The 17,009-nt window shown below is 43.5% G+C and overlaps 1 protein-coding gene across 11 annotated transcripts in view; it reads right to left on the reverse strand.

The window, feature by feature from the left end:
* The window catches only part of LOC138744272 (semaphorin-4G-like), a 151,868-nt gene that overhangs the window by 74,822 nt on the left and 60,037 nt on the right, over window positions 1–17,009 (reverse strand). For all 11 annotated transcript variants that reach the window (XR_011345419.1, XR_011345420.1, XR_011345418.1 and 8 more), the window contains 3 exons: window positions 5,046–5,194; window positions 2,006–2,065; window positions 722–820 (listed from right to left, as the gene is read on the reverse strand). Coding sequence is in view for 8 of the 11 variants with exons in the window: in XM_069900119.1 (XP_069756220.1) it covers window positions 722–820; window positions 2,006–2,065; window positions 5,046–5,194 (308 nt within the window). In the remaining 3 variants the exon portion in view is untranslated. The remainder of the gene's footprint in view (window positions 1–721; window positions 821–2,005; window positions 2,066–5,045; window positions 5,195–17,009) is intronic.

Genomic DNA, 17,009 nt, shown 5'->3' on the forward strand with positions numbered 1-17,009 from the left:
ATCGGGACTGGGGTTCAAGGTCTGCGCTGCCTGTAAGGAATTTGTCAAATCTTCCTGTGTCTGCATGGGTTTTCCCCGGAGGGGCTCCGGTTTCCTCCCACCATTCTAAACATTCCAGGGGTGTAGGTTAATTGGCTGTAAATTGGGCAGCATGGACTTGTGGGCTGAAATGGTCAGTTACCATGCTGTATGTTAAATTTAAAGCAGTTCCTCCTCATCACTGCCATAAATCTACTATACTGAACCTTGAGGAGCTATCCTGTTCTAGTCTCATCTGAAAGTGGGAACAACTTGCCTGCTATCATCTTGGTTATTCCTTTCATAATTGTATATTTCAAAAGAGACTTCCCCCTCTAAACGCCAATGATGCCCAGGCCTCTTGATCAACCTGGTGAATCTCCTCTCTACCACCTCCGAAGCCGGTATTTCTTTTCTCACATAAAGAGACCCGAACTACGCATGGTACTCCAAGTGCGGCCTGGCCTGTACCCTGCACAGTTGCAGCAGAACCTCCCTGCTCTTAAATTCGATGTCTCCAGCAATGAAGGCTGACATCCCATTTGTCTGCTTGATTACCTGCTGCACCTGCAAACCAACCATTCCCAATTCATGCTCAAGCTCTCCCAGGGCCTTCTGCACAACACCAATGCTGCAACTTTAATCAAAAGATAGCTCACAGGAGGAGAATAAGCATCTAGTCATACCGGAAAAAAATACTTACAATATAGGCGCAATGAGGATTAAATGCATATGTGCCACAGGTGTAAAAATGAGTCCCATTGTATCTTTTCAGAAAACGGATATAGTTATAACAGTCCACCTATAAAGAACACAGGGCATTTTGTAAGAACGCAAGGATTTAAGCGTCCAGAATGTTATTTCAATATATCATCGCCCATCAATAACAACTCATCTTTGATGTGGAAGGATGTCTGCACCTGCTTTTGGGGAGCATTTTAAAGCAAAATTTGAAAATTTTGGTCAAGAAACAAAGCATTAAGGATGGTTTCTATCCTGATCTGGTCAGACTCCCAAATAGTAAAATGTTGCTGCCTTTGCCCTCTGACCACTCTCTGTAACTCTGCACTTCTGCTCTCTCTTACTTGTACTACGCACAAGATGCCCAGGCAGACTGCTTGCAGAATTGTGTGGGGAGACAGAAGGCAGCACAATCAGCGAAGCGCAACATTATTACAGCGCCAGTGACCCGAGTTTGAAGCCAGTGTTGTCTGTCAGGAGATTGCATGCTCTTCCCATGACTGCAAAGGTTTCCTCTACGTGCTTCAGTCTCCTCCCCACATTACAAGGAGGTACAGAGGCTGGTAGGTTGACTGGTCATGTGTAGAAAAAAACTAATTAGTTGTAAATTTCCTACTCACTACTGCATGGAACTCCAGTCGATAGTACCAACCCCCCAGACTGCTGGGTTGAAGTGAATCAATAACACCCTGCATCACTAGTTCCCTGGATCACTCGATCTCTGTTGCCCAATCAGCTTCCCACCAATCTGAGCTTTTCAACTCCAACTGCCTGAGTCACATGACTCCAATTGCCAGGTGCAGCCTTCAGATAAAATCTACACATGGGTGTGTTTGGGTGTCACAGGCCGGAATAGCTGTATCTTTAAACTGAATTAAAACAAACTTTATCACTGAATCTTGGTACAAGTGACAATAAACTTGAATGTAAACTAAGGAACACCCTAAGAACTGAGAACAGGTTAGGAAGCCATTCCAATTGCCTCCATATGAATTGTTCCACAGTTGTTAAATCCTTTAATGGAAGAGAAATGAAAATCGAGTGGTGGAAGTTTGGAAATTTTGGAATTTCTTAGCGGCTCACCGAGAGATGGAGGGGTAACATTAAGGAAAACACAAAGAAGAATCTTAAAGGTGAGGTGGCGGCGAGAACCACAGCCTGCGTTGGCCAACGAGGAACAGGGATGACGGGTGAACAGGGAATGGGAGAGGGTTTAAGTTCACATGGCCTAATCCATTTTCCATACCTCATAGCCCCGCTTACTTAGACAATCCAATCTTTTTTCAGGTAACACTTTCCACTGTATCTGTGAACAAAATGACATTGAAATACATTAGAGCCAGTCAACTGATAATTGAAAATGAGTTTATTGTTATACATGTCGTACAATGTACAAATGCATAGAAATTCCCACTTGCTGCAGCCAAACAGGTATGTCTCAAAAAAAAACTATACATTAAATTAAATCAAAAAGAGATAAATATTCACAGTTACCATAGTGCAAGATAAAAAGTAGGGTTAGAACAGTGCATACAGTCCTCTTGTGGTATCAGAGCAGTCCATTATGAGTGTGACAAGGAGAAGTGCAAGAGTCTGAGTTAAACTTCCTATGCAGAATGCAAAGAGGAACAGCAGTGAAGTTCACACAATATCCTCAATCGTCGCCTCTAGTCCTAGATCAGTGGCAGATGAACGGGAAGTCATTCTGAGGTACACCCAGCAAGTGTTTTCAGGGTCTGCAACGGACAGCCACTCCTATTAAAATAAGCAATGGGGGTTGGGGGGGATTGGGAATCAAACATGGCAGGAACATTCAAGCTCACAGACCAGACATGCATTGGAGCTTTCATTAAGAGGTCTAATTGTTATGTTAATTGAGCTGTAACAACTTCCATTTTCAAAACCCCCCCAATAATCTATCCTCCACCCATCAGCAGGTTTCAGATCTGGTAATCCATTCAAGAGTGCCAACACCTCAATTAAGAGCTAGTGTAGATGGCTATTTAATGGTCAGTGGGCCAACGGGCTGATTTCTGTGTTGCATGACTCTATGACCCCTAGCTCGTTCCCCAAGCTCAGTAGGTTTGGACAGATCCAACGATATCCAAATGCAGGCCAATGGAACTCGCCCCAGAATGCCAAGTATAGGGACACCAATAGCCCTAAGTGTAAAGCCCTCCAAAAGGTAGTGGGTAGAGCCCAGGTTAACACAGACAAACCCCTCCCCCCACCCCCCCACCAGCAAGAACATCAACAGGGAATGCTTCTGTTGGAGAGCAGCAGCAATCATCAAGGATCCACACCACCCAGCACATGCTCTGATCTCACTGCTGCCATCAGAAAAGAGGTATAGGTGCCACAATATGTTCACCACGAGGTTCAGGGACAGCTGCTGCCCCTTCACCATCACACTCCTCAACAACAAATTCAATCAGGGACTCATTTAAGGACTTACTTCTGTGCTTTATTGACTTTATACAATTCTCTCTGAATAGCAGTTTGTCTACATTTCTTTATCTGTTTACATTTCTTTATTTGTTTACATGTGTACATTGTGTACATTTTTTTTGCACTCCCAATAAGTGGTAATTCTGCCTCGCCCATCAGAAAAAAGAATCTCAGCATTGTATGTGAGTTGATGTGTTTGTATCTGACAATAAATCTGAAATCCAGCCAGTGTAAACAAGATGTGCTGAAGGGCCAATTCCATTCTGTACGACCCTAGGTTGAGGGGCACATGCTGGGATTGTGTAAAGTTGGAGCTACCCCAAGCAACAGGGTGGGCATCCTCAACCAATCAGCTTACTAATGTCAGCCTGGCAATCAACCCATTGTCTTCCAATTCCCAGCCAGTTGAGCCGGAGCTCCTCCAATTCCCATGCTCAGTACGGATACTGCCCACCATTTTGGCATAAAATGAGCGGACCTAATGGTTTTATTTTTACTGCGTCCCCAGATACTCACAATTCACAATCCAAAGATGCCATCAACGTTACCTGGGAATGTCTACTATCTGTTTGCAATGTTTTGCTTTGATATATAATGTAGAAGGAAATAAAATTAGGTGAAACATCAATCTCCATTTGAAACCTTGATGGTCTCACTGGGACTCTCTTCCAGTCTGGAAATGCCCTTGGAAATTTGCCAGCTAGTCCATACCGAACTGTTATTTGCTTAGTCCTCACCGACCTGCACCTCTCCCATCCATGTGTCTCTCCAAATTTTTCTCAAATGTCAAAATCGAGCCTGTATTCACCACTTCAGTTGGCAGTTCATTCCAAACTCCCGCCACTTTATGTGTGAAGTTCCCCCTAAACTTTTCCCCTTTCACCCTTAACTCACGTCCTCTAGTTCTTGTCTCACCTAACCTCAGTGGAAAAAGCCAGCTTGCATTTACTTTATGATTTAGAATACCTTCACCCAAACAGCACAGACACAGGTCCTTTGGCCTACAATATCTTTTCTGACCATCAAGTACCTGTCCATACTAATTCCATTACTTCATCTCTATCTTAATTAAGGGTTTTCTACTGCCAAAGAAAGTTAGCGAATTTTTAATAGAAAGATGTTAAAACGGAGGCTGATTAATATCTGTATCCTTTTCCCTGACCAGTAGCCCACTTTAATTCTGATCAATGTCTTGGTCTACTCTCTAGCTTTTACTGCTACTGTCTGGTCTATTACAACTTGCATTCCTACAACAGATGCCATCCTTTGATTGTGACATGGAAACACATTAACTTCCAGAACGTGCACAAGATTAATTCTCGAAGGGGAAATCCTTCTTCACTAATGGCACGGATCAGCACAAGGTGACATGCCACTGCTAAGGGCAATTAGATGTGGCCAGGAAACACCAACATTGTTAGCAATGCCCTGGTTCAACCATTATAGAGCTCGTCGAAAGAACCAAAGACTTGTTGATCCAAACCAAGGCTTTTATTAGCAAAAGACAGGAGCTCTTCACAGGTGGCCGACCAGTCTGGAATGATTCGACCTGGCTAGGGACACAACCCTTTAAGGCCCAGACAATAGGCGTGGCTTAGCTCTCAGCCAATCGCTGTAAGCACAGTCTAGATACAGTAACTATATACACTATGTACATTGGTGATAGATCTGTACTATCACAACCATAACTGTGAAAAGAGCACTGGCAGACCTCTGGGACGAGGGTCAGTGGGCTGGGGCAAGTTGCAAAGCTCTTCCTCTGGTGCTGCCACTGCCGATAATGGGCCGGCAGTCTTCAACTACACTTTACAGTGGCCCTGTGATTCTGGGGTCCTTACCATTTTCATAGAGTTGTCGCTGATGTCGTTCACATTTAGAGCAAAAATGGCCCCTCTTGCTCCAACGTAGAGAACCCCCTGCTCCTCCTCTAGCCAGAACGTGGTGTAGTTGTACGTGCTGTGATTGAATTGTTTGTAATCCAGTAGATCTATAAAAGATAAAAACATGTTTTTCTAAGATTAATGGTCATTGTGTATATCAGGAGAATATGTAACTGGACAGGGAGGTTGTTTAGTGGTTAGCAGTCATTACTACCAAACGGAGGCCGTATATTCCCCATTCTATTCACCCACTTTAGTTCATAATCCTAGCATTATGCTTTACTCAAATCTATCAGTCTCTCGGCTCACCTGAAGCCTCAACACCAATAGGAGTTTCCAATTCCCAATCTCTTTGTGCACTTCGGAACTTTGGAACAAATAATGAAAAGCAGGAGAGATTTAGCAGGTAACCATGGAGAGGAATGGACAAAGGGCTTCTGGTTGAAAGCTCCCTTTCCACTTTCTCCATGGAGGCTGCCTGTCCTACTGAAACCCTCCAGCTTCTCTTTCCTTGAACATAGGTCAGCACATGAACAGGCCCTTCTATCCACAATGACTGTGGATAGACCCTTCTGCCTGTACATGATCGGTATCTTTCAATTCCCTGTATATTTATGCAACTAAATAGGCATGTAAACAAGAAATATGCGGGTGCTGAGGACTGGTGAAATCCTCAAAAGTTAGGGATGCAAGCTTCCGATCCATGTCTTCACCTATACTTCATCCTCCATGGATCGGCGGAGAATGAAGAAGAGGCAGAATCAAAGATCAGCCGAGGATGAGATGGCAATGACATGGATCGGTGGAGGATGGAGGAGAGGTGAATACATTGATCGGTGGATGAAAGAGGTGAAGACGTGGATTAGTGAAGGAGGAAGAACAGGAGAAGATGTGAATCTGTGGAGAATAAAGAAGATAGGGATAGGTGGAGAATGAAGACGTGGATAGATGGAGAATGAAGGTGAGTGATAATCAGTGCTGCATCATCAGAAACCTAATATAAGAATTAAAAGAACCTACTTTAGAAACATGAAACCAACTCCCCTGTGAAGGCATAGCAGATAAGAATGACCCATGGTAACAAATCTGAGTTACTCCTGCCTATGCTGCAATGTTCGTTAATCTTTAAAGATTAAAAAGGGACCTAAGAGGTAAGTTTTCCTACACAATGATTGGTCAGTTCATAGAATGAGGAAGCAGTAGAGGAGGGGACAATCACAATGTTTAAAAGACATTGAGACAGATGCACGGATAGGAAAGGTTCGTAGGAATATGAGTTTTCCCCCTCATGATTTTATTCGTCTCTACAAGGTCACCCTTCAGTCTCCTTTGCTCCGGGGATAACAATACCTGTCCAATCTCTCCTTCTAACTCAAGCAACACCCAGTGAATCTCTTTTGCACCCTCTCTAACATAACCAGATCCTACCTCTGGTATGGCAACCAGAACTGCACACAGTATTCCAGGCCATAAACTAAAAGCCACTAAAGATATGTTTGCGGTAAGGAAACGTCACTTTTCTTTGCACTAACTGCAACTGTGAATATTTATTCATCCTATCCTTTTATATTTATGAACTCTTTTCTATCTCATGGCAAATTGTGGTAATTTAATTTATACTATTGTCGTATATCTTATGTTGGCATTCTCGTGTATCATGTATATGGCAATAAACTCCCATACCAACTCTTGTACTCAACACTGGGTTGATTAGATGTTTTTAATTTAATTTTATTCTTTTAAATTAAGAATACATGTTCCCTCCTAATCTCCTCCACATCAGGGAAAATGAGCCCACCCTCTCCACTCTCCCCTCATAAGTGAAACACTCCATCCAGGCAACGAGTCCGTGAAATCAAATACATCTATATGAATGATGGGAGGAAACCAGAGCACCCAAAGGAAACCTACACAGACACGGGGAGAACGTACAAACTCCTCACAGACAGCGGCAAATACGAACCAGGGTTGCTGATCCTGTAGGAGCGTAGCATTAACCCTACACTCACTGTGTGGGTTGGTAGGTTAATTGGCGACTGAAAATTGCACTTAGAAAGGAGGTGAGGGGTAGAATCAGGGGTGGGGGGGGGGGTTGATGGGAATCTGGGGAGAATAGAGCACGGGATCAGTGCAAACAGGTGGCTGACGGTCTGTGAGCTGAAGGATTTGTTTCTGTGGTGTGTAAGTCTGTGGCTCTAAACATTGGCTTCATTTTTAATGACTTAAGCTCCCCAGCTGCAGGGATGGGATTCAAACGGTTGCCGTGGATCGATTGCTCAGACATCTCTCTGCTGGGCCAATGCCCTGGAGTGGTACAAACGTATCAAACCAATGCTGTACATCTCTGGTGTTGAAAATCATCACTTTCTAGTAGAAACAGAAGCAGCGGAAACCCTCAGCTTGATAAGAAATACTTCACCAAGTTCCTAGGGCGCTTGGGAGTTGTAACCACAGCAGTTCAACAGACAATTTGCCAAATGAGTGGCTTTTTTTTTATAACTCACGTTCTGCAGCAATGACCACATTGTGCATGGAACAGAGAAATCTCATGTCACCATAAAACACTTGGGTACAGCTGAGCCTGGTACATTATACAGCTGCCATATAACAGTGGCAGCTTGAAATGTGATGTGTTGACCATGTATTCTGTTATACAAATAGTACCACACCAGGACAGAAGAAAATAGTTCCTAAAGACCCATGCAGCATGGAAACAGGCCATTCAACCCATCACATCCAAGCAAATCAGTGGACATTCATCCATATTAAACCGAACTTTCAGCACCTGGTCCACTCTCTGGATGAAAAAAGATCCCCCTCATATTCCTTCTAAATCTCTTCTCCCCTTCATTAAATCTATAATGTAAGACCAAGGTCCCTACTCCTCTCTTCTCTATGCCTTCTCATTTTATATATCTCAATCATGTTCAAGATTCAAAATACAAGATTCATTTTATTGCCATGTAATAGTACAAAACGTAAAAACCATGAAATTCATCAATTTTTGCCTGCCATAAAGGCCAAAGTGTTCCCTCCTAATCTCCTCCACATCAGGGAAAATGAGTCCACCCTCTCCACTCTCCCCTCATAAGTGAAACCCTCCATCCAGGCAACATCCTGCGCCCTGTCCAGCTCTATTACTTCCTTACATATCAGTTACATGGTGCCATACTACAACACCTCCACAGATTTAGAGTATCAATTTGGATCAAGTAATTACATGGCACAGGATGACATCATTCAAAACCACGCTCTCCTCGTCGACCCTCTTTTCTAGAGCTTCTGGCCATCCCATTGATCCATTGTGCAAAACATTTCCCTAAATGCCTCTGCTGTGTCAACTCGTCCCTCACCTTCCACCTTCAGAAGCTTCGTCAAGAACTTCCTTAGGCTGCTTTCACTTCACTTGGGGACCAAGGAAATTCAACGTGTCCCTAAGCTGGTTAAAGTGAGTGGAGGACTTTTAGGGGAAACGTCAGAGATAAGTTTTTTACACAGAGAATGCACTGACAAGGTTGGGATGGAGGCTGATGCAATAGGGGCATTTAAAAGACTCTTAAATAGGCACATGGATGAAAGAAGAGGGTTACAGGTGTGGTACGGAAAAGTTAGTAAACTATTAGAAAAATGGAGTGGGTTTACAGAGGTCAGCACAACATTGTGGGCTGAAGAGCCTGGACTGTGTCTGTATTGTTCTCTGTTCTGGTTTCATCAATTTCTACAGAAAGTATCGAAGCGACACAGCTCAGCCTGCCCAAGAGGGTGGAGAGAGTTGTGAACATGATTCAGGTCATTACGCACTCTGTCCTCCCCTCATCTACACCTTGCCATTGCCTCAGAAGAGCAGACAACACAATAAAGGACACATCTCACCTCGATCGCACTTGCTTCTTCCCCACCCCCCCCCCAACTCCGCCCACTGGGTAGGACTGATGAGTTTGAAAACACACGCCCCCAGATTCAAGGACAGTTTCTTTCCTACTGTTATCAGACTTCTGAACAGGCCTCTCTTTTTAAATTTTAAATTTAGACATACAGCCTCTCCTGCCCATGAGCCCACGCCACCCAAATACACCCATTAACCTTCAAACCCCGTATGTTTTGAAGGGTGGGAGGAAATCAGAGCACCTAAAGCAAATGGACACAGGGAAAATGTACAAACTACCTACAGATAGCGCCAGACAGCACCCGGGTCGCTGGCCCTGTTTAACGGAGTTACACTAATTGCTATACTAACTGTGTCGCCTTTTGTGAAAGATGGTGACTTGCACTCCAAACGTCAGCTCTATACCCTGCACTTCCCGTATTTTAATGCCAACCGTTGCACCCCTGTTTTTATTCATGCACTAACTGATGTACTATGTATAGCTGGACTTGCATGGGTAGCACACTAAACAGAGTTTTCCATTGTATCTCAGTACATATGACAAGAAATAATTCGATCCTCTTTGTCTTCCAGCCACCTACAAGGACTCCGAGCTTATTTAACCTTTCTGCTGTTAACTTAATTTTAATTTTTAAAATTTAATTCAGAGAAACAGCACAGACTCTCCCGGCCCATGCCGGAATACACCCATGTGACCAACCCTGTACGTCTTTAGAACCGTTATTCAACTACTGCCTGTGACTCTGTTCTTGAAAAGCTGACAGTCTGAGCTTGCAGACAAACCCTCCTCAGCTGTGGTAGCTTCAAAACCAAAATCATGGGCAGATGGTCTCATGACTGAAATAGAAACCTTGAGATGTGGATGCTGTCAGTTTCAAAACTGGAAATCTTTGAAAACCGTTAGCAGTGCAGAGAACTGAACAACTGGCACCACTGACAAATGCAGCGGGCAGTAAAGGGGTACACTTTCAGTCCGACCCCTCCATCTGTGGACTCGTCCCACCAAGGCCAATGCAAGGTCAAGGAGCAGCATTTCAACTTGATAATGGCCATGAGTCTATTCTCTTACACCTTGTACAATGCATAAATGCACCATAATTATTACTTGTTGCAGCCAGATACGTAAAGAAAAGCTATAAATAATAGACCAATTGAATTAAATTAATGTAAACAATAAACGCATGAGATAAATAATAAATAATCACAGTAATCCGTATCCAAAAAAAGGTGCCTTGCTGGTGCCAGGGCAGTCGATGATTAGTGTATGAAGGGAAGGTTCAAGAGCCATAAAGCAGAGAACTTAGGAGCAGAAACAGGCCATTAGGCCCATTGAACCTGCCCTGCCATTTAATCATGAGCTCATCTATTTTCCCACTCAACCACATTACCAGCCTTCTCCCCATAACCGTTGATGCCCTGCCGACTCAAAAACCTCCAAATCTCTGCCTTAAATACACCCAACGACCTGGCCTCCACAACTGCCTGTGGCAACAAATTCTACAGATTTACCAACTCTCTGGATGAAGAAATTCCTCCGCATCTCTGTTCCAAGTGGACGCCCTTCAATCCTGAAGTTGTGCTTGCTTGTCCTAGACTTTCCCACCAATGGAAACAATCTTTCTACATCTACTCTAATAATGCCTTTCAACAGTCAAAATGTTTCAATGAGATCCCCTGATAGCTGCTGGAAAGAAACTGTTCCTGGATCTAGAGGTGCTGGTGCCTGAAGCTAGCAGTGAGAAGTTGTGACCAGGTTGGTGGGGGAGTGCGGGGGGAGGTGTTGTCAATTGACAATGCTGATTTCCTCTTACGTGGATGGGAGGTCGGAGCCTGTGATGGACTCCCTTCTTGCAGTCTCCTGCGTTCCTGGGTGCCTGAGTAGCTAAACCAGTCAGTATACTTTCCACAGTGCCCCTGTAGAAGTTTAATAGAGCGTCCAACCAGGATGGGACAATCCTCCAACCTTCACAATGAATACTAACTACTTCAGTTAACCAACCTTCCCGATTTGTTTCAGATGGTGACTGACTTCTTTGGTATTTACAGGTTTTATTTCAGGTATCCAGCATTTAGCTGTTTTGCAACTCAGTTACCGTGCTATTTTTCCTTCTGCTTATGTTCTCATCTCCTATTGCAAATAATAAAGGTTCACCTGCACTGCTCATGTTACTCAGGATCTCCTGGTCTCCACCCATCCTTTGTTCTCTCTGCCCCTCCCCCTCCTCGGCAACTTGTGACTAACGGCATTGGTGATCTCGACTGGTTTAACAGGGACATGCAAAAGACTCTTTAGAGAGGCACTTGAATGTAAGAAAAATAGAGGATTAAGGGCATGAGGGTTGGGGGAAAAATAGATTGTTGTGGAGTAGGTTTACATCAGTCAACACAGCATCGTGGGCCTGTACTGTGCTATAAAGTTCTATGTTCTAAGTTGGAGCATATTTGATTCTACTACTTCCTAGTTAGATCATCAGGCTCAAATGTTATTAGCATTGTCTATTTCTTCCTGCTGTCTCGGGAAAGCAGCCAACGCCTTAAAACGCCCACATCCCAGTTACACTCACTTTGTGGTCATCTCCCACTTGACAGAGGTCATGCTCCTATTGATCAATCAGTGGCAATTCCTTGTTGAAGAACCCCCTGAAAGTATGTAGAAGCCAACATTCCCAGTAATTATGCTCTAGTGAAATGAATCCACAATGTTCTGCGAGACACATCAATGGCCTATCTGACACAAGGCTCCCCACACAGACAATTTGCTCACTTAACTCACCAGATATAACATGTAGGCCCCTGTTCAAACAGTTGGTGGATCTAAAAACACACAGGCATAAAAAAGTTGCTATTCCAAGCCTATGGTGCTCAGAATCAAAATCTATTGTCATGAACAAGTCGCCAAATTCGTTGTTTTGCTGCAGCGTCACAGTGTAAACATTTATATTATAACCATCTTACATTTTACTATTAAAAGAATAACAATAAGAGTGCAGTGTCTGGTTAATTGATTATTCAGGAATCTGATGGCCGTGGGGAAGAAGCTGTCCTGGTCTGCTGAGTGCTCGTCTTTAGGCTCCTGAACCTTTTCCCTGATTGTACAGAGTGAGGGGCGCATGTTCTGGGTGGTGGGGCTCTTTTGAAGATAGATGCTGCTTTTTTAAGACACCGTCTCATGTAGATGTCCTTGATGGAGTGGTGCCTGTGATATCGTAGGTTGAGTTAACAACCTTCTGGAGTTTATTCTTGTCTTGAGATTTGGTGCCTCCATACCAGGCAGTGATGCCACTAGCCAGAATGTAGAGTTTACGAGAGTCTGCGGTGACATACTAAATCTCCTTAGATACCTCACAAAATACAGCCACTGGTGAGCCTTCTTTGTGATTGCATCAACAGGGAGGCTCCAGGAAAGTTCCTCAGAGATGTTGACACCCAGGAATTTGAAGTTCTTGACCCTCTCCACTACTGAGCCCTCGATGGGGCCTGGGTCATGATCCCCAGATTTCCTTTTTAAGTCCACAATCATCTCCTTGCTTTTACTGATGTTGAACATAAGGTTGTTGTCATTACACCACTTAACGAGCTAATCTATTTCCCTCATGTACGCTTCCTCATTGCTGTTTGAGATTCTCCCAACAACTGTGGTGACCTCAGCAAAGTTGTAGATGGAATTGTGTCTGGCCACACAGTCGTGGGTGTATAATGAGTGGAGCAGAGGGATGAGCATTCTTGGGGTGCGCCTGAGTTGATAATCAGTGAGGAGGAGAGTTTGTTTCCAATTCATACTGTCTGTAGTCTTTCGATGAGAAAGTCCAGGATCCAGTTGCAGAGGGGGGTACAGAGGCCCAGAGTTTTTAGCTTCTTGAACAGCACTGAGGAATTAGTGGTATTGAAGGCCAAACTGTAGTTGATGGAGAGCAGCTGTATGTATGAGTTGCTGTTTTCGAGATGATCCAGAGCTGAGTGGAGAGCCAGCGATATTGCATCTACTGTGGAGCGATTGTGACGATAGACAAATTGCATTGGGTCCAGATCTTTGCCTAGGTACGTGTTAATTCTGGCCATGACTAGCCTCTCAAAACATTTCATCATAGTAGAAGTTGGTGCTACTGGGCGATAGTCATTGAGGCAGCTCACACTACTCTTCTTGGGTACCTGGACAATTGATGCCCTTTTGTAGCAGGTGGGAACCTCTGACTGCAGCAATGAGAGGATGAAAACGTCTGTGAACACTCCAGCTAGTTGGTTGGTACAGTTGGTTGATTAATTACCTAAAGGAGATACATCAGTCGAATAGAGAAACAGTAGAGAAACACCTCAGCTGAGTGAGTTTATACCACATATTTACCCCTATCCAAAATTACAGTAGAAGTCCAAAATCTGGATGCCATAAATCCGGACCTTCTGAGAATCCAGAGTTTTTGAAAACTCTCAAACTTTTTGTGTGCGTGTGTACATGTGTAAGCACCACAGATGCCCAAAAGGGTGCTTGGATGGACAAAGACAATAATTAATTTGTATAATCTAACTTCTGCTTTCATTTGTACGCTTTATTTTTCTTTTACAATGTTCACTTTTAAACATAATTTCAAGCATTACACGCTTTATCGTAATGAAAAAATTTGTTTACATTTTTTGTCAAGTGTTGACTTAATTTTTCTTTAAAACTGCTTGTTTTGATCAGTGAAAGGTGCTGTATTTCCTAATGAATAAACTATCAAAATGTACCTGTTCCTTTATTCCTCCTTAAATCTGAATTTTAAAAGTAGTGCCCGAGAATTCCGAAAATCCGGACCGACCGAATCCCCGTGTAGTCCAGATTTTCAGACTTCTACTGTAATCCAATTTTTCATTATCCCGACATTCATTCTCACCAGCCCCGGATTCTACTGTTCACAGACAGCACCCGAGGTCACAATCAAACCCGGCTCTCTTGCGCCATGAGACATCAGCTCTGCCAGCAGCGTCATTGTGTCTTGTACATTCCCCACACCCTAAAATAAAAACCTTGTCAATCTCAGCTTTTAAATGAACATCCGGGCTAGCATCAACTGACCTTTGTGGATAAAGTTCCAAATTCTGTTGCACGGAGAGGCACAATATGGAGGTATACAAAATGATGAGGGGTAAAGGTAACATGCAAGTAGGCTTTTCCCGCCGAGGTCAGGTGAGACAAGATTTAGAGGACACGGGTTAAGGGTGAAAGGTGAAATGTTTAAAGGGAACATTAGGGGGATCTTCACGCAGACAGTGCTGAGAGAGTCGAACGAGCTACCAGCAAAATGGTGAATGCTGGCTCGACTTTGACATTTAGCTCACAAGACCATAAGATGCAGGAGCAGAAATAGCCTATTCAGCCCATCAAGTCTGTCCCTCCATTCAATCATTAGCTGATCCATGTGCTCAGCTCCACTGCCCGGCCTTCTCCCCATAACCTTTCCAACCCTAGCTAATCAAAAACCTATCTCTGCTTTAAATATACCTAATGACTTGGCCTTCACAACTGCCTGCGGCAACAAATTCCATAGATGTTCCAACCTGTGACTGAAGAAATTTCTCCTCTTCTCTGTTCTAAGTGGATACCTTTCAATTGTGAAGTTGTGCCCTCTTGTCCAAGACTCTCCCACCGTGGAAAACACCTTTCTACATCTACTCTGTGCATACAGTTCAACATTCAAAATGTTTCAATTAGGTCCCCCCTCATTCTTCTACATTCCAACAAGTACAGGCCAAGAGCAATCAAATGTTCCTCGTAGGGTAACCCTTTCATTTCTGTGAACCTCCTCTGAACTTTCTCTAACGTCAGCACATCCTTTCTTAAATGAGGAGCCCAAAACTGTTCACAACGTTCCAAGTGAGGTCTCACCATTGCCTTGTAAAGCCTCAACATCACATTCTTGCTCTTTTATTCTATTCCTCTTGAAATTAACGCCAGCATTGCATTTGCCTTCTTCACCACTGACTTAACCTGTAAGTTTACCTTCCTTGAGGACTCCCAGATCCTCTTGCATCTGGGAATTTTCAATTTTCTCCTCATTTCAAAAATTGTCTTCCTGCTCAGTTCTTCTACCAAAGTGCATGACCATACGTACACTTTCAAACCTTATATTTCATTTGCCACGTTCCCGCTCATTCCCCTTCTGCTCAGACCTTCAGCCGTCTTCCGGTTTCCTCTAAAGATTTTGATTGATACATTTGATGGAAGGGACATGGAGGGCCATGGACTGGGTGCAGGTCAACAAGAATAATAATTCAGCACAGACTAGATGGGCTGAAGGGTCTGTTTCCATGCTGTAGACTTCTGTTGTTCTATGGTTCTATTTCTGTGTGTTACTGAGGTATGTCATGCTTTGAAGTTACAAAGTAGTGAAAATTATTGCTACTGATACAAAAATTATTGCTGTCATTAAAATATCCCTCTGCCTCTGTTACAGGAAGAGACTGCAAACTGATTATGAAATTGGTTCACAGCTTTGAAAAAATGTTTAAGCAACACATGCTTTGTTATAACCTCCCACCAGAGGTCAGTGGATATATTGAAAGTTTATAAAGAGTAACATCCCTTAATCAAACCAGTCCAGGAACCTGTCAATAAGTTTGAATTAATGCTGCATTTTGGATAGAAACCATTGACGAGTGTTTCTTTCCGGATCACTTCAGGATTAATCAGATGGCACTTTTGTCCCAGGTCATCATCCACTGACCCAAAGAGCCAAGTCGAGTAGGGTGTGCCTGATAAACTGGCTCCCTGTTGCCCACGGAATGCTTTCGTTAAACTGGAAAATCCGCAGATGCTAGGGTCGAGGGCAGTGCAACAAGAGTGTGAGAGAAACTCAGCAGGTCACGCAGCTTCCTGCGGGAGGAGAGAGTCTCCAATTTTTGAGGTCTGGCACATTTGTCGGTTTGCCAATCCAAGAGCCCAGGAGTGAAGGGCCCAGGCCCGAAACGTTGGTCACCCTTTTCTTCCCGTGGATGCTGTGTGACCTGCTGAGTTTCTCCAGCATGTTTGTGTATCGCCCAGGGAACGCTGCTTGATGTGCAAGAATAGGGGTGGCAGGGGGAACAGAGGACAATTTCAAGGAAGAGATAAAATTCACCTTCCACGTTAAAAAAAATGTTCGAAGGTGAGAGAGATGCAAAGAAAAGGTTATTTTCTTGAAGGCACTGGCGAACAGACAGAATACTTTGCAAGGAACTGACAAGGAAGATTCTAGTTACAGATCTTAGTAATGGTTTTTATCTGACATGTGCTACTACTAACCTTTGATGTCAACAGTCCTTCCAACCCCGTATCAATGCTAATAACAATCAAGGCAGACAAAGAGGATGCACTTCTCTCATGGGAGGACACTCATGGGAGCTGAAGCCTTATAAGTGACAGCTTTTGTCAGAAGTGATCATTTTTCCCTTGGATTCGGTAGAGCTGGGTTTTATTTTAATGACTACTCTGTGCAGTCTTGGGAAAAAATCTTTATGATCAGAGGAAGTCGCTTTCCTCCAATCACAAACGAATGGAGAAAGGAACCCCTCCAGCCCCTCCAATCAAAATCTGCTCAACCCACGGGTTCATGCTTTAAATCAGCCTTTTCATTTTTCTTTAATTAGCTGCACGAGGCTATAATTTTGATGATGATGTCACCTGCTATATTTGTACTGTCAGCCCTCTCAGAATGTGCCTAAGGTCTGGATTCAAGTTTATTTGTCCTCCAATTGTACCAGTACAACCTGACAAAACAGCGTTCCCCGGTCCATGGTGCAGAACATGCAGACACACAACACACATACAGACAAATGAAATGTAAAATAAATATTATTTTAATAAATAGTCACAAGTTCAAATGGTCGATTCACATGACAAACGATGAGTATACTACAACAAAAAAATAATATTGCTCTTTTTGTGGAACTCAATTAAATTTAATACATGAAATTAAATAAATTAAACCAAATGATGCTGGACTATCGACTTGAGATGGGCCTATGACACAAGACCAAGAGGAGTATTCAGCCCATCGTGTCTACCCCACCAATCCAAGGTGGCT

The sequence above is a fragment of the Narcine bancroftii genome, chromosome 10 (assembly GCF_036971445.1).
Source record: "Narcine bancroftii isolate sNarBan1 chromosome 10, sNarBan1.hap1, whole genome shotgun sequence".
Lineage (NCBI taxonomy): Eukaryota > Metazoa > Chordata > Chondrichthyes > Torpediniformes > Narcinidae > Narcine > Narcine bancroftii.